At 32.5% G+C, this 23,994-nt stretch overlaps 2 protein-coding genes and 1 long non-coding RNA gene across 7 annotated transcripts in view; 2 read left to right on the top strand and 1 right to left on the bottom strand.

Moving 5' to 3' along the window:
- The window catches only part of LOC108753190 (filaggrin), a 135,329-nt gene extending 121,587 nt beyond the window's left edge, over positions 1–13,742 (top strand). The window contains exons 14-23 of the mRNA XM_018494572.1: positions 697–799; positions 1,116–1,307; positions 6,194–6,399; positions 8,166–8,266; positions 9,677–9,999; positions 10,322–10,693; positions 10,906–11,268; positions 11,431–11,644; positions 11,887–12,129; positions 13,566–13,742. Of these exons, the coding sequence (XP_018350074.1) occupies positions 697–799; positions 1,116–1,307; positions 6,194–6,399; positions 8,166–8,266; positions 9,677–9,999; positions 10,322–10,693; positions 10,906–11,268; positions 11,431–11,644; positions 11,887–12,129; positions 13,566–13,711 (2,263 nt within the window). The 3' untranslated portion in view covers positions 13,712–13,742. The remainder of the gene's footprint in view (positions 1–696; positions 800–1,115; positions 1,308–6,193; positions 6,400–8,165; positions 8,267–9,676; positions 10,000–10,321; positions 10,694–10,905; positions 11,269–11,430; positions 11,645–11,886; positions 12,130–13,565) is intronic.
- LOC108753191 (upstream stimulatory factor 2-like) lies at positions 12,086–19,451 on the bottom strand. 3 transcript variants are annotated; one of them, XM_018494574.1, is made up of 6 exons: positions 19,084–19,451; positions 18,941–18,992; positions 18,474–18,846; positions 18,252–18,401; positions 17,581–17,782; positions 12,086–12,155 (listed from the first exon to the last, which is right to left on the bottom strand). In XM_018494574.1, exons 2-6 carry the CDS (start codon positions 18,973–18,975, stop codon positions 12,118–12,120), a joined length of 798 nt encoding a protein of 265 aa, XP_018350076.1. In that variant the 5' UTR covers positions 18,976–18,992; positions 19,084–19,451; the 3' UTR covers positions 12,086–12,117. The 3 variants fall into 3 exon arrangements, 2 of the variants coding, with proteins under 2 accessions (XP_018350076.1, XP_018350075.1); XM_018494573.1 differs by having other exon boundaries at positions 18,941–19,450; XR_001939608.1 differs by lacking the exon at positions 12,086–12,155 and adding an exon at positions 13,757–16,681 and having other exon boundaries at positions 16,783–17,782; positions 18,941–19,449.
- Positions 19,452–20,536: 1,085 nt separating this feature from the next.
- On the top strand, positions 20,537–23,156 carry LOC108753192. 3 transcript variants are annotated; one of them, XR_001939609.1, is made up of 4 exons: positions 20,537–20,693; positions 21,810–21,867; positions 21,939–22,209; positions 23,083–23,156. It is a non-coding gene; the product is annotated as an uncharacterized LOC108753192 (long non-coding RNA). The 3 variants fall into 3 exon arrangements; XR_001939610.1 differs by lacking the exon at positions 20,537–20,693 and adding an exon at positions 20,724–20,963; XR_001939611.1 differs by lacking the exon at positions 21,810–21,867.
- The last annotated feature ends 838 nt before the right edge of the window (positions 23,157–23,994 follow it).

Genomic DNA, 23,994 nt, shown 5'->3' with positions numbered 1-23,994 from the left:
TATATAAAATTTACCATAGTTATTATCCGTATATCCTGAAAAGGCAAGATATGCGAATGACTATGTTTATATCAGTCTAAAAGGCGAATCCCTCCTTAATTTATTTTCTTAATTTTGAGCATGTCACTTCCTTATTTCAAAAGTGACATTCAAAAAGTAAAAAAACGTAATTTTCAAGTCATTACGAGAGAATAAATTAAATAAGAGTTACTCTAGCAATTATCAAAAATTAATTTCATAAAAAATTATCACAAAAAAATCGTTAAAATAGTAACATTTCAAAAATTGTTTTTTTTTAAGGGTAAAACGAAAATAATAAAAATAATATTTTATTATGCTAATAATTATTCTTTTTGCAAAAATTTGGCAAATATTTAATAATTTCTATCAAGTTGAAAAATTTTTTCTTTTTTCTGAAAAATTTAATTTTTTAAGTTGTGTCACTTTTGTAATAATTACTTTTTTTAAAATATATTTTATGTTAAAGAAAAAGAAATTATTTTTAAAACAGAATATATATATTATTGAGTCTAAAATTAATAATGTAAATCCCAAATTTTAGCTATTATATAAACATAAACTATCAAATCAAATTCAATTACATGTTTGACATAGAGAGTGATAAAAGATATCGTATCGATCCTTTAATGACAATCATCTTGAGAGGAGAAGCACGACTTAACCGAATATGTTTAGGTTTGGCCCACTCGTCTGGAGGAGCAGTAAGGAGAGAAAAAAGGGCAATAAAGCTGCCCGAAATGCCAAATGCAACAGCGGAGACAGCGGTATACAAATCGAGGTGAGAAGATGAAAGAGAGAAAACGAAAGAGAAAAAGACAAATTTTCTGATTTTCTCTACGTTTCTTCGAAAAACAAGTTGCGAGTTCAAGAAATGTTCGAATGACGTCTAAGGGTGTTTGAAAGATTGGAATGGTTTTTAGACGAAATAGGAGATCAAATCTTATGCGGCTGAGAGACATCTTAATCTTTCAAACTTCCTCCAAACATCTTTCGGACGATTTAGATAGCGTCCTCAAGGCGTTACTCAACTCAACGAAAAAGAGTTGACACATGAAGGAAGTAAATATCGTAAACGTTTTGTACAAATGACGTAGATGGTATCTGGTGGAGCGTTGACTGGGGGCAGTGGCGGTGGAGTGATGGGGGGTGGTGACAGCTCCGAGTCCCACGATACGGATGATATTCCTGACGACACTGACAGCCCTCCGGCTCTTCGCAGGCGAGTTACCGATAAATTGCGGCCCCAGTCCGAGCTCATCAACCAGATACTGATTGACAAGTTCAAGGTAAACTTTTTATTCCTTTCTTTTATAGTTATGTTAATGCTTCTTATATCTTTATTTCAGAAAATATTTCAGCTCGTACGAAATAGTATGATATCGATACATTAATTTCTTACAACATAAAAATATTGAATTGGAACAAAAGTTTGTAGCGTTATTTTATTTGTACTGTCTCATGTTTTTAAAAAAAATTTGGAATAGTATAATTTTGCAATTATATCATTCGATATTAGAACAAAGTTTTAACTTTAAGAATCCATTTTTTGAAATGCGTAATACTTTAGCAACGAAATTTACAAATTTTATGTTTTAACGAATTTATTCGAAATACATTATTTTATCTCTTAAAACATCTCGAGTTGTAGCTATATGCTCCTTAATTGTACGTCAGTAACAAAAAATTTTAGGAACGATTTTGTAGAGAAAATTGTAAGTTGTCATGTTAGAAAATAAAAAATTTTCGCAAGTTTTTTGGGGCACGTGACAGGTCTACAAAGTGAGAAGAAAATTTCCCATTTTGTACAACTTGTAGTTTTCTATATATAAAAGTTACTTCACTCACAGAAACGCAAAAAAGACATAGTGACTTTTAAAAAGTAGAGATTTCAAGCTTTCAAATCCTTTTTAAAAATTTAAGTTTTCTTCATTTTTAACGAAGTTGTAGCTAGTTTGAACTTCGAAGTTTTTAGCGCTACGAACTTTTGTTCCGATCGAATTGATGCAAATCGCGATGAATATTGTAATAGAGAGTGTTCAATATTAATTAAATCAAGTGCGCAATTTTTAACTTTATTGTTTTTGGGTCAAGATTAGATTGGTAGCGAATTAACAAATGGTTCTTTTTGTAAAGATATAATTGATTCCATACGTAAAAGTTCAAATATTTTTTGCAGCAAATATAATTCGCTTTTAATTCGCTCTTCCGAATTAATTTCTCGCGAGACAAGGACATATACGCGCGCGATTGGACATTATTTTTATATAAATCATATATATAATCCCAGACGATTTATTTTTATATATTTCTTTTAGCTGTAAACGATGACTTACATTAGTCATTAATAGTAACATGATATTCATAATGCTTATCATGGTGTTATTGTCGTGACTGTTTCCTTGATAAAGCCAGAATTAGTCATCTCTACGTACGATTTGACCACGTTTGCAGAGAGATTCACTTACGCCATATCGTGATTCGTTTTTATATCGCAAGCGCCAGGATACCGAGAAAGGAAACGCGCTCGTCATTAGTCGATATGGAGCAGCTCGTGCGGTTGTCCAGAATTTAACTCACGGTGTAAAGAACTTGTTATGTTCGAGTCTGTTGTTGCCTGAATATATTTCGTGCGTGAAATGCAATTGTTGTGTGTATATTAATCATTCCGTACAAAAGTCCGTACAAAAGTTCTTTTGATGCTATCGAAGAATAATGTCGACAATTGATGGAGAACCAAAAGTAAAGTGTCATTAATTTATATACATTTACGAGTAATATTGTTCCTGATTTCCATTAAAAATGTTTGCATACATCTTCAAATTATTATCTTTTTAATACTTTGGCAGATTTGGAATAAATTTTTCTCTTAATAAATAATCGTTAATTTTCAACTTATACACACACGCGCGCGCGCGCACACACACACACACACGCACACACACACACACAGACACACATATATAATTGGATAAAAAAAATTGGAAAAGGAAGATTTTCCGTGATTAAAAACTTTGAAAAATTAAATACATAACAAAACACAATTAATTTTAATTAGAGTTTAGTATAATACAATTTGAATATTTACCGTATTTTAATCACGAAGTATTGATAACATTGCATTATCGCTTAAAATTATACTAATATGAAATTTCTCAAATATCTTATTTACTTTGAAGTTTTATCAATTACAACAGCCATATCGCAATAATTATTAATCTATTGGACTTTTTCACATATCGACTGCATCGAGATAATATTTGTATAAGAAGAAAAGGAAAAGATGGATACAATGTTCATACGAGATGAAGTGACAAGTTCCATCCATTATATTATATTCTTTTTATATTATATTAATTTAATTAAGTTTATTTTTATGATCATAACAACAATTAATTTATACTGTATTTTATTTCATAATACTACATGACATTATTCTTGGACTATATTTATAGCTTGAATAATGTTTTTACTTATATGTCACATACGTAATTTATCTGAAAATTTTTAATTATGTATTTACTAATTTTAATCAACTGAATGTTATTTTATGCAATTGCGGCTAATGAAGGCTGATTGAATTAGGTCGAAACTGGTTCCATTGTATCGTGCTAATTTTAAATTGACAAATTAGAATTGTATAATTAATCATACATCTTTTATCTTTGCGTATTTTGGCCTATTTTTTTAACATATTTTATATTTTATTCTTTTTTAGAATAACAGACAAAATTTTACAAGTTAATATTTGACGCTAAATTATAGATATAATGCAAAGTATTAGAAAATAAATAGTAATCTCTATATTTCTGCTAAAGAAGAATTTATTCTGAACTAGCCAAAGTATTATTAACAGTATATTAGAAAATTAAAAATATTTTATATATAGACTATATCAGATTACACTTAGGGTAACTCCGGCAAATACGGCGCGCTGGGATTTACGCCGCAGAAGTCAGAAAAAATAGAAGGAGTGGGGGTAATTTTCCCACAACTATTCTCTGTTATATGCCTTTATGTTATATTAGTATATTGTTACGATTTCAATTTCTTACTGTTAATATTAATAAAATTATTGTGAGTTTGAATCGATTTGTCACTATGTTAAGTAGCACCATCATAAATTCTAATCTACATAAAATGATTACTGTAGTGCAAAAGACTTAGTGGTTATTTCGTGATACATGAGTATAGAGGAATAGTAAAGCATGTTGTATAACAAAATATAAGTACTTTACTTTTGTATTCTTTGCTTAGTTTGTTGTTTTGTATATCCCACCTGTTTAATATATACGGCATTTTTAGCGGGCGGGATTTATGCCCAAAGCATACAAAGTGCGCAGATTGAATTCAGTGCACTAAACGCAATAAACGCATTACATGAAATATGTACCTCATGTCATAATACTTGTAATATATATAGGAAGATTGTAATTATTATTTATTACTTCATATACATATTTATCATTCTTATTCCTTAACAAAACTTTATAAACGCATTTTATAAGTTATTGTATCATTTTATGTCTTATTTATATGCATTATTTGTAAATTTTGCATGAGCCGTACATACCCCTCCTCCCCCTATGAGTAGCCATATATCCCACCTCTATGAGATATATATACAGCGAAAATGCAAAGGTTCAAAAAAGTTCATTTTTTAATACAAAATATAAATATTTCAGATTTCTAATATTTTTTTCATAATAGTAGACAGTACAAAGTTTTTACTGATATAGTTTATTTGCTTTAAACATAGTAAATAATACTTAATAAATTAAATTTTTGATAGGTGCGACATATATACCGGAGTTACCCTACTACTATTTTTTTTTCTCGGAAATAAATAATGGTCCAAAGTTAGAGTAAAAAATTTTATTCTTAATTTACCTATTTGAACTAACGGCGATTTCGAAAAAAAACTAACCGAAAGTGAGCTCTGAGCTAGGTTTGACAATGTAAATAGGAACATAGGTCACATAAGACATTGTTGAATAGGTCTTTTAAAATTAAACAATGTTTGCTTGAACTTTGTCTGATATCACGATTTACGAGGAAAATAAAGAAATATCACAAATATGAATCATCCAGACATTAATCGGGAGTTCAAATTAAAATTTTAAGAGACCGGTAAAAGATCAAATCTTACATGATGAATCGAGTGATGGTATTTATGTTTTTAGAAATAAAGTGGAAAGTAAAGAAACTAACAAATCCTTAAATTTTTAATTGAAACATAGGTGAATAAAATATCATTGGATAGGTCTATTGCAAAGAAATATTTTGAAATAAAAGAGTTTTAATATCTGTTACTCCTAACAAAAAATATTATTTCTTATTATTTTTGTTTCAATTAAAATAAAAAAAAATGGAAGAAAAAGTATTTTTTTAATTTCTTAATCACATACGGTTCGATCCTAAAAATGTACCTGATTTAAACTCCAAATAATTATCAGTGTTTAGATAAATGAATGATTTATAATCTAAGACACACAACTTCCTTATTTTTTTTCGTAAACTGTAATATAAAAAAATTTTAAGCAAATGTTATTTGGTTTTAAAAGAGACCCAGTCGACAATCTCCTTGAACTCTACTTCTATTTAAAATTTCAGACTTGACTCACGTCTATCCTACTTTCAGCAGTTTCCGGAAAACTAAAATGCCAATGTTAGACAATTCAGATAGCTTTAGTAATAAAAATTCTTTCCTCAACTTCCAAATTCATTTTTAAAAAAGGGTAATACAGGTAGTTTGATACATTTTGTATAGATTAAATATATTTATCTTTATATATAGTATCTAAAAATACAAAATTAAGAATTACAAAATTCTTATGAAATTTGGAAAAATAGGTTTATATTAGAAATAAAAAAAGAAAAAAGAGCAAGGGAGATTTATATTTTTCGGATAAAAGCAACATAAAAGAACCCTTAACTGTATCTTATAGTTACATTGAAATAGCACATAGTGAAGAAACGTATTAAATTTCTCGTTATTTCCAACAAATTTAATACGTTCATGATACGTAGACCTACGATATAACTCGCTGCTAATTGCAGAGAAAATAGGGAACTTGCGCGTTTCATCTTAGAGGTGCGATGAATTAAGCGCGTTCAGCGCGACACAAATTAATTTCAGTTCATCATCAAAATTGCACCTGTGTGACTATTCCAGGCGGATCTGCAGAATCGTACGTCGCGGCATAATCACGTGCGTCGCACGAACAGCGATTTAGGAGGGCAGAGATTGCTCCAATGGGACACCAGATCTGGATACGTTCACAATTATCGCAGGATGCTGTCAACTCCGTCACCGATCAAATCGAGACCGCCAAGGCTCAGCCCGAGGCACTCCTCCCATGATATCGTTACGCTCAGAAGGTGCGTTTAATCATCACAATCGCGCTTGTGTTCAAGCAACCCTTGTCGCGTACGCCTCATTAAATCATCGCCATTTGCGAATCACGTCGGCTCTTCGCGAAGGCTGGGGAAACCCAGGCAACCGTTGCGTTTGGATCCTTGAACTGATAGAAGTATGATTAGAGTTGAATAGAGAAGCTTTCTTGAAAAGCTTTAACAAGAGAAAAATATATAAATATAAAGAACTTTTTTCTTTTTAGATAGGTATAAAACCATCGAAGCTATTCAAGCGATTTTCAGTAATGAGGAAAAGAGTTTGAATAAGGCAAACCCTATTAAAAGCTTTAATGATCTTTCTTATTATTCTCAAAGCTACTTTCTTAATGTATTCTATCTAAAAGATTGGCTGAACAGAGAATTATAACTGAGAGAGAAGTTTTCTTCTCATAATAATCATCTTATAATGTTATTATCCTATTTTTCATTACAATTCCTTCAGATATCTCAAATCGAACCATTTAAAAATATTTATAAGTGTATATTTTGATGCGTAAAATTGTTATATTCGATGAATACATAATTTGATTATGAAATATATTACTTTTCTTAATATATATTATTCTATCTAAAAAATTACGAAATTTAAAAAACGGAACTAGAATTGAAAGAGAGTCTTTTTTTGAATTATTGTATCATTTTACAATATTATTATCTTACATTTTCTTTTATGTGATTTTTCCAAATACCTCAAATTAAAACCTTTAAAATGTATGAGTGTCTTGTTTAATGCATAAAATATATAAAAAATTGTCATATTCGATAGATTTAATCAAAATATATGCTACTTTTTAAAATGTGTTTTATCTAAAAAAGTTACAAGATTTTCTGTTAAATTGTATTATAATTGATAGAGGCTTTCTTCTGTATAATATTATCTTCTAATATTATTATTTTACACGTCTTTTATTACAATTTTTTAAAATATCAAACTAAAGCTTTTAAAAATATTGAATATTTTGTTCTACGCTCAAAGTTGTCACATTCTATTTGACAGATGTATAATTAAAATATATATTTGAGATCCAAGCAACGTTTCCTTGGGTTTCCAGAATCGAGGCGAGCATAATCTTTCGCACTCTGCAAGTGTGAAAAAGCTAGCAGTGTCAAGGAGGCATTAAAAGAAAAGAGAAACATACGAAGTAAAAAGATATATCGCTTGTTAATTCCGCTCTTTTTAGCCGCACGGCCATACCTACTGTAGCCTGACGCGCTCGCTCGCTCGCTGCTTTTTTTATTTTCGAATCAATAACAATTCTGACTTCCTCTCACAAACGCGACACTTATATTGCGATTCCCACATCTCGAATCAACAACCCCCGAAAAACAAGTGACAACTTGGGAAAACTTAAAATTCTTTGTTCTCGAACCTTTCCAGTAAATCGAGGGAGACCAGTGGTAGGTAGACGGGTATTATAACAAACCACCTTCTTTTAATCTTTCCTCCAGTAAAAAGTTGATCTGTGCCACGCGTAACATACGTATATATACATATGTATATATACATACCTCTTGTCGTGTGTTGTACTCTATATATATATATATATATATTATACATATACATATTATACCTACCTATACTGTAATCTGTTGCTGAATGTTGTACCGATATGCTTAATACCTGAGTACACGCTTTTGTCGATCCCTTCGCTCGATACGCCGCACGTTAAGGCGGTACAAAAACGGATTAATGTCGAATTAACGTTTCCTCTTTTTCTCGCGCTCTTTAGTAACGCGAAAGGGAGGAGTTCTCGGACAAATTTGAGGCGGTCGCTTAGCCAGCCACTGGGAATCAATCAGCTTTCGCCGCTAATGCGCGTCAAAACCGCAGGTAAACATCATCGTACTTGACCTTTCAACTTAAGATAGACTTCGAGCTCTCTCTCTCTCTCTCTGACGTAGATCACGTTCCTCTCGTCTTGTCTACCAAGCACACGCGTAGACTGTTCTCTTATCGTTTGTAAAATACGAGAGACGGCACGTCTCTTCTTGAATCATCTCTCTATCGAGAAGAATTATTCATATCACTCGAAATATTATTTTCAAATTAATCGTAGATCGTTCTAAATTTTTAAAAGATACATTGTGCAGTTGTATTAATGTAATATAAAAAAATTGAGACGGAAAGAAAAAAAACGCAAGAGAATGATACAGAAACTAAGATTCTTTTTAACGATCACTTTTATTGAGTAAATCTTCAAAAAAGATATTTTCACATGGTATCGGTAATTGTTGGAGGGATTCTGTCAGAACGCGTTTGCTGGGTGGACAAAGTTTACACGCCAGTAGAAAAACCTCGATGACATCTAGTGCACTGTATACCACAGAGATCACCAGTTTCTCTCTAGACATCACCTTGAAGAGTATTCAGCATGCATTCCTCGTAAAGATATTGTTGAAACATTCACATCGTGTTGCCATTGAATGCACCCTCTTAATAAAGAGAAAGAAAAGAGAAGGGAAGCTAATTGTGCGAGAGTAAGGAATGGGACGTCCCTATTGTAATAATCACGCTCAGTTTCATCCCTAGTAAGAACGTTGCTTCGTGTGGAAACGTTTCTGTTTTGCGTTATAGTAATAAGGAACCCGGTTTGCTGGAGAACCTAGTAAAAGCATTTTCTTGCACGTTCGTAGCTCTCCCTCCTGCGAGAGATGCGACTTCCCGAGGGTGCGATCAATTCGCACGTACGCGGTTAACTGAATACTTAAGAGAGATACTCCGGCGGGCTTGGTTACCTTCTCCCGAGGAATCTCATGAAAACTACTGTTTCATTCTTTTTCCGCTCACACCGAGAGCTGCACAATGGACGGTTTTTGGCCCGGGGGCTGACGTACTTGTTGTCCCAATAACTTCCAGAGGGATCCTTCGACGAGCGTAAACGGAGCGAAATGTCGTTCACGTTATAGGACGCTTTGTAGGACTCGATTGTTTTGTTCAGACAAAGCATTTATATTAAAGAATTAAATGAAAAGATATTTCTTTGAAAAAGTTAATTTTGTTTGGTTTATTTTTTTATATATTTTTAATATCCTCTTTTTGTAATTTTGCAAATAAGTTGCAATATATTTATTAAAAAGATAACAATATATTATCGATATACGTGCCGATTAATTTCCATTTTTATTTCTTCAACTACGTTTTATTTCAAATTTGAGTCAATATTTGGGCAATCTGTTTAAGGGTATGTACTCACGTTGTTTATTTATTTCTACTACAACCAAATTCTATTCCTTAAAAAAGTAGGCGCGAGATTACCCAGTGGCAACGTGCTATCAGAGGACGAGCAGGATGGAAGAGCCGGAACATCAGAAGACGATGAAATGATGTCTGATTCCGAATCTTCGATCGCTTCCTTGACGGATAAAAAAAAATCATTCGAGCAAACGATGGATGAGGAGATTGTCATGTTAGCCGAGGCCGTTTGGGATCATGTGGCAATGGAGTCGGAAGAGTTAGCTTTTCGTGCTGGGGATGTCATCGATGTCCTCGATACCCTAGATAGGGATTGGTGGTGGGGTAGCTGCAGAGGAGAGTATGGATGGTTTCCTGCCGCTTTTGTCAGGGTAAATATCCTTAAATAAATTCGTACGATTTTTATAATAATAATAAATATTATTTATCATACATAAAATGTTTAATAAAATAATTAATACGTACACAACATAATTATTATATTAATAATAATTTATTAACGAATTACACACGCTATTTTTTATCTTTATTAGAATTATCTCGAGTAATAATATCGTAATTATTTATTTTTTCATATTTATAACTTTATAATTATTTTAATTATCGAATTTTTAGTAGTTTACGTAATTAAATTAAATTAAATTAAATGTATAAATAATAAATAAATTCAGTGAAATAAATTTGTTTGTAAAGTTGCGCGTGAGCCAAGAGGACACGGTGGAGGATTGTCTGGCTGCGATGGCTTCGGGAGGATCCTCGGGTACTCAGCTCAGAAGACGAACAAGCATCTCCCTACTCTCGAACGAGCAAGTGAGGACTAGCGTGGTCCGCGAGCTGGTCCAGACTGAGCGCGATTTCGTCAAAGTTCTGCGCGACGTGGCTGAGGGTTACATCGCGGAATGCCGCAGGCGCACGGACATGTTTACCGAGGAGCAGATCGAGACGATCTTCATCAACCTCGAAGAGCTCCTAGACTTTCAGTCCGAATTCCTGAAGGACCTCGAAGATCGCATCGACTGGAACGCGCCGTACAAAAGCTGCGTTGGCGAATGCTTCCTCAATCATGTTAGCATTATCAAATTTATATTGAATTTCCTTTTTTCTTGATAATCCCATTTATACGAATAATGAATTAATTGATACGCATATATAAGTGTGTTCATTATATTTAACTTTCTTGGACTATATATTGAAAGTTAGAGAGACGTTAGGAAGAATTCTGTTTATATACCTTTAGATAAAGTTAAAGAAAAAGGAGGTGCTATTGATTCTTTCAGAGGGCGGGTTTTCGCATGTATTCCGAATACTGCAACAGCCACCCAATGGCCACGGCAACGCTGCAAGAGCTTTATCAGCACAATCGTTATAGCAAATTTTTCGAGGCTTGTCGATTGATGAGGGGCCTCATAGAAATCCCCTTGGACGGATATTTATTGACTCCCATCCAACGAATATGCAAATATCCTCTTCAATTGGCGGAGCTGTTGAAATATACGAAGACCGATCATCCGGATTATCACAAGATCCAGGAGGCCTTGGAAGCGATGAGAGACGTCGCTGTATTGATCAACGAGAGAAAAAGGCGGATGGAAAGTTTGGAAAAGTTAGCCGCATGGCAATTGCGTGTAGAAGGTTGGGAGGTATGTCACTTTTCATAGTTGCAAATAAAATTGTCTTTGAAATATACATTTTGGCTACAATACCGAATTTACCTGAATAATGCGATCTTTATTTGGTTTCAAATGGTTAATTAAAAAAAATTGTTGAGAAATATGTTTAATATCGATGACAATCGGTCGCAGGGTGAGGATCTCATAGAAGTTTCGTCGCAACTTATTTATCAAGGTGAGGCGATGAGAGTGAAGACCGGCATGTGGACGAATAATATTACGTTATTCCTTTTCGATCATCAACTGGTCTATTGCAAGAAGGACATTCTCAAGCGTAATACTTACGTTTACAAAGGTCGCATCTATCTCGACACTAGCGAAGTCATTGATGTGCCTGATGGAAAAGGTAATGCTGTTAATGGCATTTCTTGATAATTTAAATTGTTATATCTTTTACGATAAGAAAGTAGTAATTCATAAATTTTATAATTTTATATTATTTTATTATTTTTTTATTTTGCATATTACTATCATTATAGCAAAGCACGTTATTAAATAATTAAAATAGAATCGGTAGAACATACGATGTATAACTGATCACGATTTGTAATGAAAATATATCAAATTAATAATTGATTTTCTTCGTAGATCTTCAATCGGGGGTAACAGTGAGACATTGCCTAAAGGTGTACAGCTGCGTCCGAGACAAATGGCTACTTTTTTGTTGCCGTACAGCGGAAGAGAAACGGCGATGGCTAGCGGCAATGGCTGAGGAAAGAAGGCTGGTGGCTCAGGATAGAAACGATGGATTGGAGTTTCCAGCAGCAGCTAGGCAACTTGCCAGGCTTGCCGCCAGCAGACAGCAGAACAGGCCACCGATCAAACCTCGCAGTAAATATTTCCCACTGTGACATTATCTATAATCATATTAATAAAATACAATTTTATTTTGAAGAATAAGTACGATCGTGTAAATTATATACATAAATATGAGAGAGAACGCCAATAATCGGTGAAAATTAAATGTTATGAATACAATATAGATTTTTAATTTAGATTTAATTATCTCACAAGTAACGCTACCTAAGTGCCATACGCCGATTTCCCTGAGACTGTGCATACATGTAGTACATTGAAAAAATATCTGATACGTATTCTTTTATATCTGCCCGAAAACCGTTCTAAGGATAGAAAAGGCCCTTATGAATGTATAGGGATGAATTCCAATATTTGACGAAATATTCGTACATTTGTTACAGAATAGGGTATACGGTGATTTTCGAAGTTGCTGAATCCAAATCTGGTCCCAATTTTTGAGAATTCAATATTTGATTTTTTTTTTTAATGAAGACCAAGATATTTTCGCTCTTTACCGAACCCGGGAATAATCATCGTGGAGATGGCGAGAAGCTATTCCTTTTTTTTTTTTAATTTTTTGTTTTTTTATTTTTTTAGATTTTTCAAAAAAATTTTTGAAACAATTTTTTTATTATTCAATATAAAGTGTGAGCATCTAATAATAATAATAATTTTATCTCCAGCTCCTTTATATGCTTCATTTTAAAAGTCTCAAAAAGAAACAAAAAATTTTTTCAAAAATCTAAAAAAATAAAAAGGCAAAAAATATAAAAAAAAAGGAATAGTTTCTCGCCACCTCCATGTTGGTCGTTATTCCCGGGTTTGGCAGAGAGTGAGAATGTCTTGCTGTCTTTATTTAAAAAAAAATCCGCCATATTGGTTCCACCATATTGAATTCTCAAAAATTGGGACCAGATTTGGATTCAGCAACTTCAAAAATCACCCCATTTAGTAACAAACGTTCGAGCACTTTACTTAAAGTACTAAATACTGGAATTCACTCCTATACATTCATAAGTTTTCTATCCTTAAAAAACCGGCTTTCGGGCAGATATAAAAGAATACGTATCAGATATTTTTCAATGTACATGTATGCACAGTCTCAGGAAAATCGGCGTATGGCACTTGGGTAGTGTTACTTGTCAGATGTGATCACTGTGCGTCGAGAAACGTTCGGACAACATTAACCACAGTCGTTCTGAGACGCTAATAATATAAATATAAGGCGCCGAAACATTCGGATATTCCTATATATATGAAATAATTTCCTCTAAATTAATTCTGTAAAGAACTTATTGCGAAAAATATTACCTCAGTCAGGATTCTATTTTTATCTTTTCTTTGGAATATTTTTCATTGTAATATCTCGCATTTTATATTGTATGCATTTGTATCCGATTTTGACCGATTTAATTTGATTTATTCGATATCAATTTATTTTATCTTACATTAATTTAACGATGTTGCAGATAAAACTTATAAAAGGGAGTCCGCGTACGAGATGCCCACGACAATGGTCGGTGGTCAAGGCACCACTAATTCGTTGGGACGGAAAGTCGGGACATGGTTCATGTTTGGTAGCAGTAAGAAAAGCGCGCGGCTTCAACCGTCCTGAGACAGGCCTACCTTCGTACCGTATATTGACCTGTAAGCTGCAGCTAATGACGCTGCATCGTCCTATCGAAATCCTGGCGCGATACATCTCGATATTGGTTGCTTCGAAAATTGGTTGCTCAGGAACCTTTGCGAGCAGACACTCGAGAATATCTTTGTTAACTGATATTCCAATCAGAGTGATACTGCTCACTTTGCAACGAGTCAAATCGTGGAAATTATTTTTCGTGGATCGATGAACGAACCACTGATCGCTAGGACCGAGGATGAACAGCGCCTCGTCATATGTACGGCACGGAGGTGTTAATTCATAAGTGGATTTTGTCCTACGAAGTATACCTCGAATCTTTTTCTAAGGCAGAGAAAATAATCGCTATCCACCGATCTTGATCATTGTCCGTGGAGAGGAAAATAGAAGAAACTTCCAATGATTTTTCATTTACTGCCTCTCTCGCGAAAACAGACGTTTGTCTCTATCAAATGTCATCGTCCAATTTAGATATTTGCGAGCAAAAGTCGCTCATTATGCCTAACCAGGATTTTGTGAGTCTTTGAATCGGTGCTCCTCTAATTCTTAGGTCTTAAAGCAATGTTCGATCATCTTCGACGTTACGTTACGGCGGTGCTCAGTCTGAGATTAACACTGTCTAAAGACAGTCTCGGAGAAGAAAAATATTTGTTACGAGCTGAAAAAGATGTATAATCGATCTTGTAGATATTTGACGTTAAAAAACTACATTAATAGCAACGGACATGAGGGTAGATTAGAAAAGTAGAGAGAGACATTTAGAGAAGTAGATAGTAAATATAACATAAAGTCAATAGCGGGCTTATGAAGTACTAAAGAGAAAGTACTAGTCATTCTTCATCGCGAATTCTTGGTAAACGCCGATGAAAACATGATATACATAATATATGATGTATTGTTACACACGCAATCGCTTTTTGAATGGTAAAGCTGGCATGGTACGTCACACGGCTGTATTTTTTATGATAATCGAAAGACTGACGACCGAGATGCTTCCTCAAGAGAAAACCTTGAGGTTGTAATCTTGAGAGAGAAATGCGACGGGATCGATCAGGAAATATTTGAATTGAATTAAATGAGCTTCGCCTTCGTCTAGATTATTTGACTATTTTGAGAATAATTTTTTCGACCAATTTTATGTACAACGAGAATCGTTTCTAATAACACGTTCTGCGCAAGTGTTAGCAAGTTCGATCACGAAATTCATATTGATTGATTTTGCGAGGAAATTCTGATCAGCGATTCCGCATACCACTTTTCTCTCAACGAAAATATAGATGTATTTTGTAGAGAAAATCTTCAGCGAGCTATACAAGGTAACTCTTACTGCCTAACTAATGTTCGTTATTTCGCGTCATAATGGTAAAATATTTGTAGTAGTTTGTACGAAATTGCGAACGGCGAAAGGACAAGGAAAAAACGAGAAGATGAAACGCAAGAGCAAAAGGAAAGAAAAATAAAAGTTTATGTTTTTGCGGAACAACATAGTAGCAGTATTATTCATACAGATGAAAAAAGTGATTAGTCAAGATATGTAAGTACTCGCATATCACGCCTCCTTATTCAACTGCGATATAAAGCGCTAAACTTTTAAAAGAAAAAAAAAGATGAAAGAAAGAAGAAAGAGGAAAAAGGAGATGATCGAGGGAATCTCTCTCAATGTTTTCTACTCTTGTATGAAAGATGATCTAGCAACGAGAAAATATCTGTCAGCCAGCAAAACTTCTGTGTTAATTGTGCATATTATCTATGCGGTCCCTTGACAAAATGTTCGATCTTGCAGTTTTAGCGATTTAATCACGGATTCTGAAAGTTTCCAACACTGCCAATAAGTTTAAAGAAATACGTCTTCGTTCATTAAAATTGTTTAATCCGGTCTGTAATAAGAGAAAGATCGGTGCGTTTTCGATTTTCTCTCTACATACATACGAGGGACAAACGCAATTATTCTGTCTTTTTGATATTTGTGTCTAAAGGAATGTAACACAAGTATGGGCGAGACGATACTTACGTTTTGTATAACACAGAAAAGTATATTTTTACTTATTTCCCGACAGCGTAAATTACTATATATGACGAGGACAATATAATGATAAAAGAATGGATCAAGATTCCTACTGTACAGAAAGATCATTAGCCTGTTGATGTTTAGATTTAGGAGAGGCGCAATTTGTTGCTGGACCCAACTCATTTCAGAGTTATTTTTATAGAAGAAATGACTCATTAGTTCGAATGTGATTTTTTCAATAAGTATCGCTAATACATGAAATGCTTTAATGGCCAACATAAGTATAAGAAAAAGGCGTAATTTGTTAAAAATAAATAGTGGAAAGATCCCGAGCAGCAACACGCAAGAGACTTTAAGAGACATCCTTCAGAGGAACGTCTTCTCAATAAGTTTTACAGGCATCTTTTGACGACACTCGTGTTGTCTACGGGACATGATATTGTGTAATGCACAAGTAAGCACAAAATAATTCACAAAACTGTACTTGCACTGTCACGACGGAGAAGTAATCGAAATCCGTGGACATTTCGTATCTTGCACTCACGAGCTCTCATGTACAGGTCTCTCATCGACAGATGAATTACATATCTAACGTAATCTCAACACCGCGATTAATTTATATCTCGGAAAATACTATCCTCCCTCCCCCTTTTTTCAGAAACTGTCATACAAACAAGATCTGCACAAAACTTGAGGAAAAACGCTTCGAAGCAATAAGTATTAAACTAAGAGTTATTGTTATAATTTAGACAGTTACGTACATATAACGTGTTTAAAAACGTGTTTATATTTTTCCTGAGATTTGATATTGATAACCATGTGCGTACACTCTGATAAAATAAACAGATAATTTTTTTCTATTTTTTTCCGTAGCGAGCTCGCGCTACACTAACGATGCAAGAGAAAAAGCACAGATAATGCATAATCGCTGTTTTCTGTAAATATATAGACGTATTTTGTAAGTGTAAATACTGTAGACCTACTTTCTTGTTAGAAGAAATAACTTCACGTTTTGTAGTAATTAAGTGAAACTTACTATTTAAGCAATATATCTGACGTTCATATAGTTGATTACTAATTAAACGGTGATATCATTTTGTATATTTGTATATTTCTTTAATTTAATCATCTTGACGATGATTCGTCATTGCGAAATTAATTGTTCGCTAATTATTGTTTACAATATGTACAATAGAATGTTATACAATGATTGTCATTGTTCTAGAAATACAAAAACACACACCCACACACCTACACACATGCACGCACGCACACAAACACGCACATATTACACACAGGGTGTTTCAAAATTTCGCGACACAAAATATTATAGTAAGAAAGTTCTCGAAAAATTAAGTAAAAAAGTTATTGATAAATTTTTAAGCAGTAATTTTTGGGATGATGAAAATTTGTAAATATGGCCAATTACATTTAGATGATCTGTTCATGAATTACATTTGCAGTTGTATTAATGAACGCGCCTTTCAGCGCGCTCATTAATACATAGATAATTTGCAATTGGCCATATCTAAATTCTTGTATTTCAAAACTTATTACTTAAATAATAATAAAATAAAAATTCATAAATAACTTTTTACTTAACTTTTCCAAAACTTTCTTGCTATGGTATTGTGAGACATGAATTTTGGGTACACACTGTATATACATATGCTGAGTTACAAATATGTAAATAAACATTTTATAACTATTATACTTGTCCATGTGTGTGTTCTTATTCCATCTTGTCATAAAGATATTCATTTATATCAGCAACACAAAATATGAACAGGAAATCATTTATAAAGATGTATAATCCTTATAAAGATTTAAGTACCGAGTATAGTTATATCTTCGTGTTTTGAAACTTGGTTTTTCAATTGTGAATTTTCGTCTCTTAATTCAGTTACGACTTGCTGCAGTTGGTCAATTTCTTCCATTAACAGCACATTTTCATTCAAGCTAAGGGTTAATTTGTCCGGAGCATCTTTTAATTCCATAATGTATTCATAAGCTCGTGCCAGAATACCTCCTTTGCTCTATAAATTAATATTATGATTAACAAATAATATAAGTTACAACATAAAGTTATAAAGTAAAAAATGATAAAAAGACGAACAAAGATACTTTTAACTGACGTCGTGAAGAAACTATTAATCGTATAACTTTTTTATTATATCTTTTTGATATTTAGACTCTCATTTATCCATTTTTAATCAAAACTAATAAAAAAAACTAAAAATTAGCATTGATCCTCATTTAAAGCATGTTAATAGACTTTGATAGATATTGAAAAATTTGATAAGGTTCCAATGGACAACTCACGACGACAGTTGAAGATTAAGAATTTTACAATATAAGGACAACAGTCAAGAATGAATAAAAATTAAAGAAAATAAATTAAGTAATAATAAATAATTTATTCGCATCTTTAGCCATTGTCCTTCTTTTGATTTGCAGCTAACAAACCTTCTATTTATTTAATAAGAATTCACAAATGTTTCTTACTAGTGTTTCTAAATTCGGTTTTGTGTCTTCTTCATCCATGTACTGTTCACAATCTGCTAAGAGTTTTGCCAACTTAGAAATCCAACTGCTAATTTTGTCTCTTCTACGTCTTTCAACTTCATTATGTGTTACCCTTCGTCTTTCATCCCTCTAAATATAATTATCTTTCTAAACACAAAATAACGATAATGTAAAATGTATCAGTAATATTAAATAATTTACCTTCTTTACAGTGGTTATAATATTCTGTGATCCTTCTATATGCAATTTAGCTACACTAGGTACAACTGCTTTAGTGGATTCTGTCGTTACAATGTCATTGCTATTACTGAGTACGTATAATTGCCCACTTAATGGTGCAGTCAAAACTTGGACAGTATTATTCACAGGAGTAGCTATCGAAATTTCGTTATCCTCTCTGCTATCGTTGCTGACCTGCATAACTTTGTACGCTACTGTATTGTTACGTCTATTTATCGCATACAGGTGGTACTGAATGTCATCATCCTGGTGTTCATTAGCATCGCAATCCACTATTTCAGCTTCTTCCAAAACTACATCAACAGTCTCGGCTCCTATTACATTCTCATTTACACTGAAACATAAGTGTTGTTTTATTATTAAGAAATATATATTTACAGTATTAAAAATGACAAACACAAAGCTGCACTTCTAAAAAATATTTATACCTTTCGTCAATAGTACCAAAATGATTGGTCTCCATTTTGATACGCGGCAATACTTTTATGATCATAAATTTGATATATAAATAATAATGCGTTGAAGTATTTGTAGTAATTATACCGAAAAAGTTACAAGTGAGATTACAAACCGGTATTCTTGTAATGGTTTACACATGGTGGAATTCTAAAGGTGAAGCATTGCACATAATAAGGTGGGGAATGTGGGGATGGAATTTCGTCCAATCAGACACCAACGGGATGCAAGCAGTAGATGCTTTCAGTACTACTAAAGAGAAGTCTAAGAGCGGCCAAGCCCGGGATTTAACTGTTACTTTATTTTGAAGCGCCTCTATGTCCACGAAATGTAAACATTGAACTACCAATGTCTATAATCCGGTCGGTAATGTCCACGATTTTTTGGTTATATTTTTTGCTATGTCACCGACGAGATACTATTAAAGACTCAACCCTGAGCAAATTTTCGGCAGTATAAAAAGGATCTCAAGGGCCCAGAGGTAATTGAAGAACGCTAATATTATCGACAATTGATATAAATTTACTATTATTAACAAAAATATTTGTTTCATACATTATTAAATTCATGATTTTTTATTACATAAATGTTCCATAAATAAATATGCATACTTGTAAAGCTATAATATTCTATATATTGCAGAAAAATTAAAATTTTTTTTCTGCAGTTATCATCTCTGTTGATAATCAAACTTTGATAATAGCACTAAAATCACAATTTTAAAGAAAAATCGAGTATTATCGAATTCTAAATGTATAAATACGTCCACTAAACTAATAAATCATAAAAATAGTACAATATTTTCAATTTTTAACTCTTAACTTCAATATTCACAAGGACGCCAACTCCCGTAAGAATATCGGTCTTTAATATCTCGTCGGTGGCTATGTCCACGAATTTCGGTCCGTTATTTACATCTACAATTTAAGTCTAAATAATATGTTACGACAATTCTTCTCAGACTTGTAACGAGATTACAAGTGCCGACAGATTGTTCGTCTTTGTCTGTATATACATACATGTGACCTGTGATACCTGTAATCACGTGACAGTCAATACTTCTAACTTTTCCCGCAAGGCGTGATGGCACTAAAATCACATTGCCGGATTTTCCATGAGTTTTCCTACACCGTATTTTAAGCCTATTTTTTTCGTGATCGACCGCTTGAGTTATCTCCTTATTACTCTGTGCACTCACTGCTTGGATAGATTACTCCAGTTTCATTACTATAAGTTTTATGCTTTTTATTGTCGAAATCGCCCGTACACTACCGCTAGTATATTCATTTTCAGTTTGGGAACTACGTGACTACGACCGGTATTCATAGTCGATTCTTATTTCAAGACCGTCTTAAGTAATGTCTTAAGACGCTAATGCAACCTTCTGATTGGTTCGTGACTTCTTAAGATAGTACTTAAGAGGATCCTAAAGCGAAACTCGAACTCCGTCGAAGTCACCAGAGGTCGCGCTGCGCATCGACATGTTTTTATGTACTACCACATCAATATCTCACGCAACCTACACGCAGTCACACATTCGTGTCAATTTTTTCGTATAATAAATTCGTCGCAATAAAACGTCTAAGTCTAATTCTAAGAACTCGACGTTACTTGTTCGTGTAAACTACGTGTCTGGGAATCACTATTTCGTACAAGTTGCAAAGTATTCATTTCAAGCAAATGTCACGACTTGACTGCTAAGATGCCATGTTTTACTAAGAAATGGTAAAAAATATATCAATTTTGAAATTTTTGATCGTGTAGGCATAGACTCTACTTCCCATACACGTATTAATGCATATACTTTAATCCTAGAAAAGGATTTTCGAATCGGTGAAAGAGAAAAAATTATTTGTTATACAAAAATTACATGATTTAATCGGTAAAACAGGAGGCTTTAAGTTCCCCTTAAGACGGTCTTGAATATAAGATCTGACTGTGAATACCAGCCTACATACATTTTCTGACACTATCGATAAAATTGTATCGTTGAAAGTAAATGTGGTTCGTCTTTATACTAAATCCACAGAATAGAAGCGTGCCGACTATCCATAGGAGGGATAGTTAAATGAGGGATAGTTATTTCCAAAAATAAAACAGTTATTTAGGTTGTGTTCTAAAATTGATTGCCAGCGCTGCAGGTCTGTCGTCTTAAAAACATGCTATCAACAGCGTTCTAATTTTAGCATGCAAATGGTACGAATACGCATTTCAATTTGGAACGATACTCGCCATCTTGGATGCTGTAGCTGCCTCACCTCTTCAGCCGCAGCAAGAAATGACAACAAAAATGACGTTTTTACTCTTGCAGCACTGCCACAGCGTGCTACGATGATTTTTGGAACAGTGTTGACAGTGCTGCCAGCGCTGGCAAACAATTTTGGAACACAGCCGCGTAGTATTCATTATTTTAAATAACAACACTTCTGACTAATTTCTTATTTAATATTTTAAAGAAGTTTTGGAAACTTATTTTATATTTTTTACTTTAAATAATTTATAACAATTATTTTATTGAATTATGATTGACATTATACGTAAGTTTAAAAAATTTTTGAAACAGAATAATTTGCAGTAATAATAGTGTCTTAAATTAATTTATTAACTGAAAAATTAAATAATGATTAACAAGATATTTAATACTTTTAACCAAAGCTGTATTTAGCGCAAATTGTTTCACAATATTAAGAAAATTTGCATGTATCTTTATATAAAGAATATACAGAATATTTCATCAACCTTTACTTAAGCACGAATCATTAGAAAAAATAATAAAAATTGAGACATAATATTGGAATATGAAAAATACCCCACGCGAATAATTACTAATTACGTTTATAGAACGGTGTAATACAGGATTGAACAAATGCCAGAGATGTCACAAAGCAAAGTGTAAAATGTATGATATCCGTTTGTCAAAATTATGTAAAATACGAATAATTGAATAAACTAAATATTTTTATGCGACAGTTAAATATCTGAATGGCGAACAGCGAGAAGTGGGGGTGCGCGATGAACAGCAAGGGGAGCGTGCTACGCGGCGCGGTGGTTGACTTGTATGTCATTACTTCGGCAATGGCTTTGGACGAATGACAACGGGGAGAATCATGGGGAACACGCTACAGTTGATTGGAATCGGTACGTCGGTCCGGTTGGTCGGCGGATAAGCCGGATTCTAGTTAATATAATAAATCCTAAATGTATAATAACACAGGCTGACATGAATTTTGATCTAGAAATGGTAATTATGCTTTATTATATTTCAAAACATAATTTATTAAGTATTATACTTATGAATGAAAGGAAATATTGCCGTTCTTTCTCCAATACATATCACATAGCTCGCATTCTTTTTTGTAAGAGAGAGATTTCGTCAATTATAATATCTACTCACAATTTCTTCATATTTGTGATCTCTTCATATGATATGCTGAGATGATTTCTCAGAATATTATCTTTAAAACTTTCAAATGGTTTATGAACAAATAAATGCTTCAATTTACATATAGAAATGGTACCGTAAGACGAATAAACATTACTAAATACTTATCATCTGAAAGTAAGAGTTTAATTGGACATGTATTTTCATATATATATATGTATGTATAAATAATAATTATTTATAATTGTATATTATAAATAATTATTATAATTATAATATTAAATTATATAAAGAATAATATTAAAAAAGTTATTGCAATTTTATTAGTAAAATACAATAAAATAATTAAACATAAAAATAAAAAATAAATTAAAACTATACTTACCTGCAAAAACAGGTTACTAAACTAAATTTATTAGTAGCTCATTTTTACTAAATTATATCTTAAATTGATAATATATATTTAGAAAAGATTGAATTTATTAAAAATCTCTATAATTGCTAATAATTATAGAGACTTTGATGCATACTCGCAATTATGTTTTTAAAAACGGGCTGAAAATTTGCATAAAGAAATATAACTTTGTAATTTTGAGATATTATATAAGATAAATATTATAAGACAAAATTCACTAAATTAACTTGTTTGAATTTTCAATTTTGTTTATTAAAATTCAACAACTTTTATTTACATGTAGGAAATGCGAAATTAAAATTAAAATTTTGTTCAAGGACCCATTAAACTATTCCTCCTATGGATAGTCAGCAAGCTTCTATCCTGAGGATTTAGTATAAAGACGAACCACATTTCGACGATATGATTTTATCAATAGTGTCAGAAAATGTATGTAGTCACATAATTCCCAAACTGAAAATGGATGTACTGTCGGTAGTATACGGGCGATTTCGACGATAATAGGAAAAAGGCCGGCATAGCTTGTCTCTCAGGTTTTTCTCTGCAGAAAGAACCGAGAACACCTCATTGATAAACATACCGCAAATTTTAAAAGATTTATTCAATATGAAATGAAAAGATTACATTCTAATTAAACCAGTTATTAAATAAATAATTTAATAAGTGATTTAAAGTTTACTGATTGATTAATTTTAATTATTTTTTTATTTAATTTAAATTATATTATATTAGGATAGAAAAAACGTTTTTTTACAAGTTAATAAAAAGGACCTCCCTTCAATATCTTGATAAAAAATGATCAAAATTAAAATTTAAGAAAAGGGTTTTAAAGCTTGAAATCTTTTGAATAGTTACTATATTTTTTAAAGTTATGTGAGTTTTGTAATTTTTACATACAGAAAACTATAAAGAAAATGAAAAAATTTTTTTTCACTTTGTAGATCTATAGCGTACCCAAAAAAATTTGAGCAAATTTTCAACTATCTATCGCGGAAGCTTTCCCTACAAAATTGGTTTTTAAAAATGTTTTTACGATTTCTTATTCCCAAATTATTCGGAACATTCTGACTATATTGCCCATAACTTCGTTAAAAATGCTCATATCGCAATTAAAAATACAGATTCTTAAAACTGAAACGTTGTTCTATCAAGTAATGTAATTACTAATTTTTGTAATATAGAATATATTGTTAGTTGTTAAAAAAGTCTTTTTACTAACTTGTAAAAGG

The sequence above is a fragment of the Trachymyrmex septentrionalis genome, unplaced genomic scaffold (genome assembly GCF_001594115.1).
Source record: "Trachymyrmex septentrionalis isolate Tsep2-gDNA-1 unplaced genomic scaffold, Tsep1.0 scaffold66, whole genome shotgun sequence".
Lineage (NCBI taxonomy): Eukaryota > Metazoa > Arthropoda > Insecta > Hymenoptera > Formicidae > Trachymyrmex > Trachymyrmex septentrionalis.
The sequence above is the reverse complement of the archived record's forward strand: the minus strand, read 5'-3'. Positions and strand labels throughout refer to the sequence as shown.

Excerpts from the sequence above, each read along its gene's own strand:
- LOC108753191 (XM_018494573.1), bottom strand. The coding sequence starts at position 19,005 with ATGATCATAAAAGTATTGCCGCGTATCAAAATGGAGACCAATCATTTT. Across the intron at positions 17,783-18,251 it reads AACCGAATTTAGAAACACTA|AGCAAAGGAGGTATTCTGGC; the intron begins GTAAGAAACATT and ends ATTAATTTATAG. Across the intron at positions 12,156-17,580 it reads CGAAGATATAACTATACTCG|ATAATGTCACAGTGGGAAAT; the intron begins GTACTTAAATCT and ends ATATGATTATAG.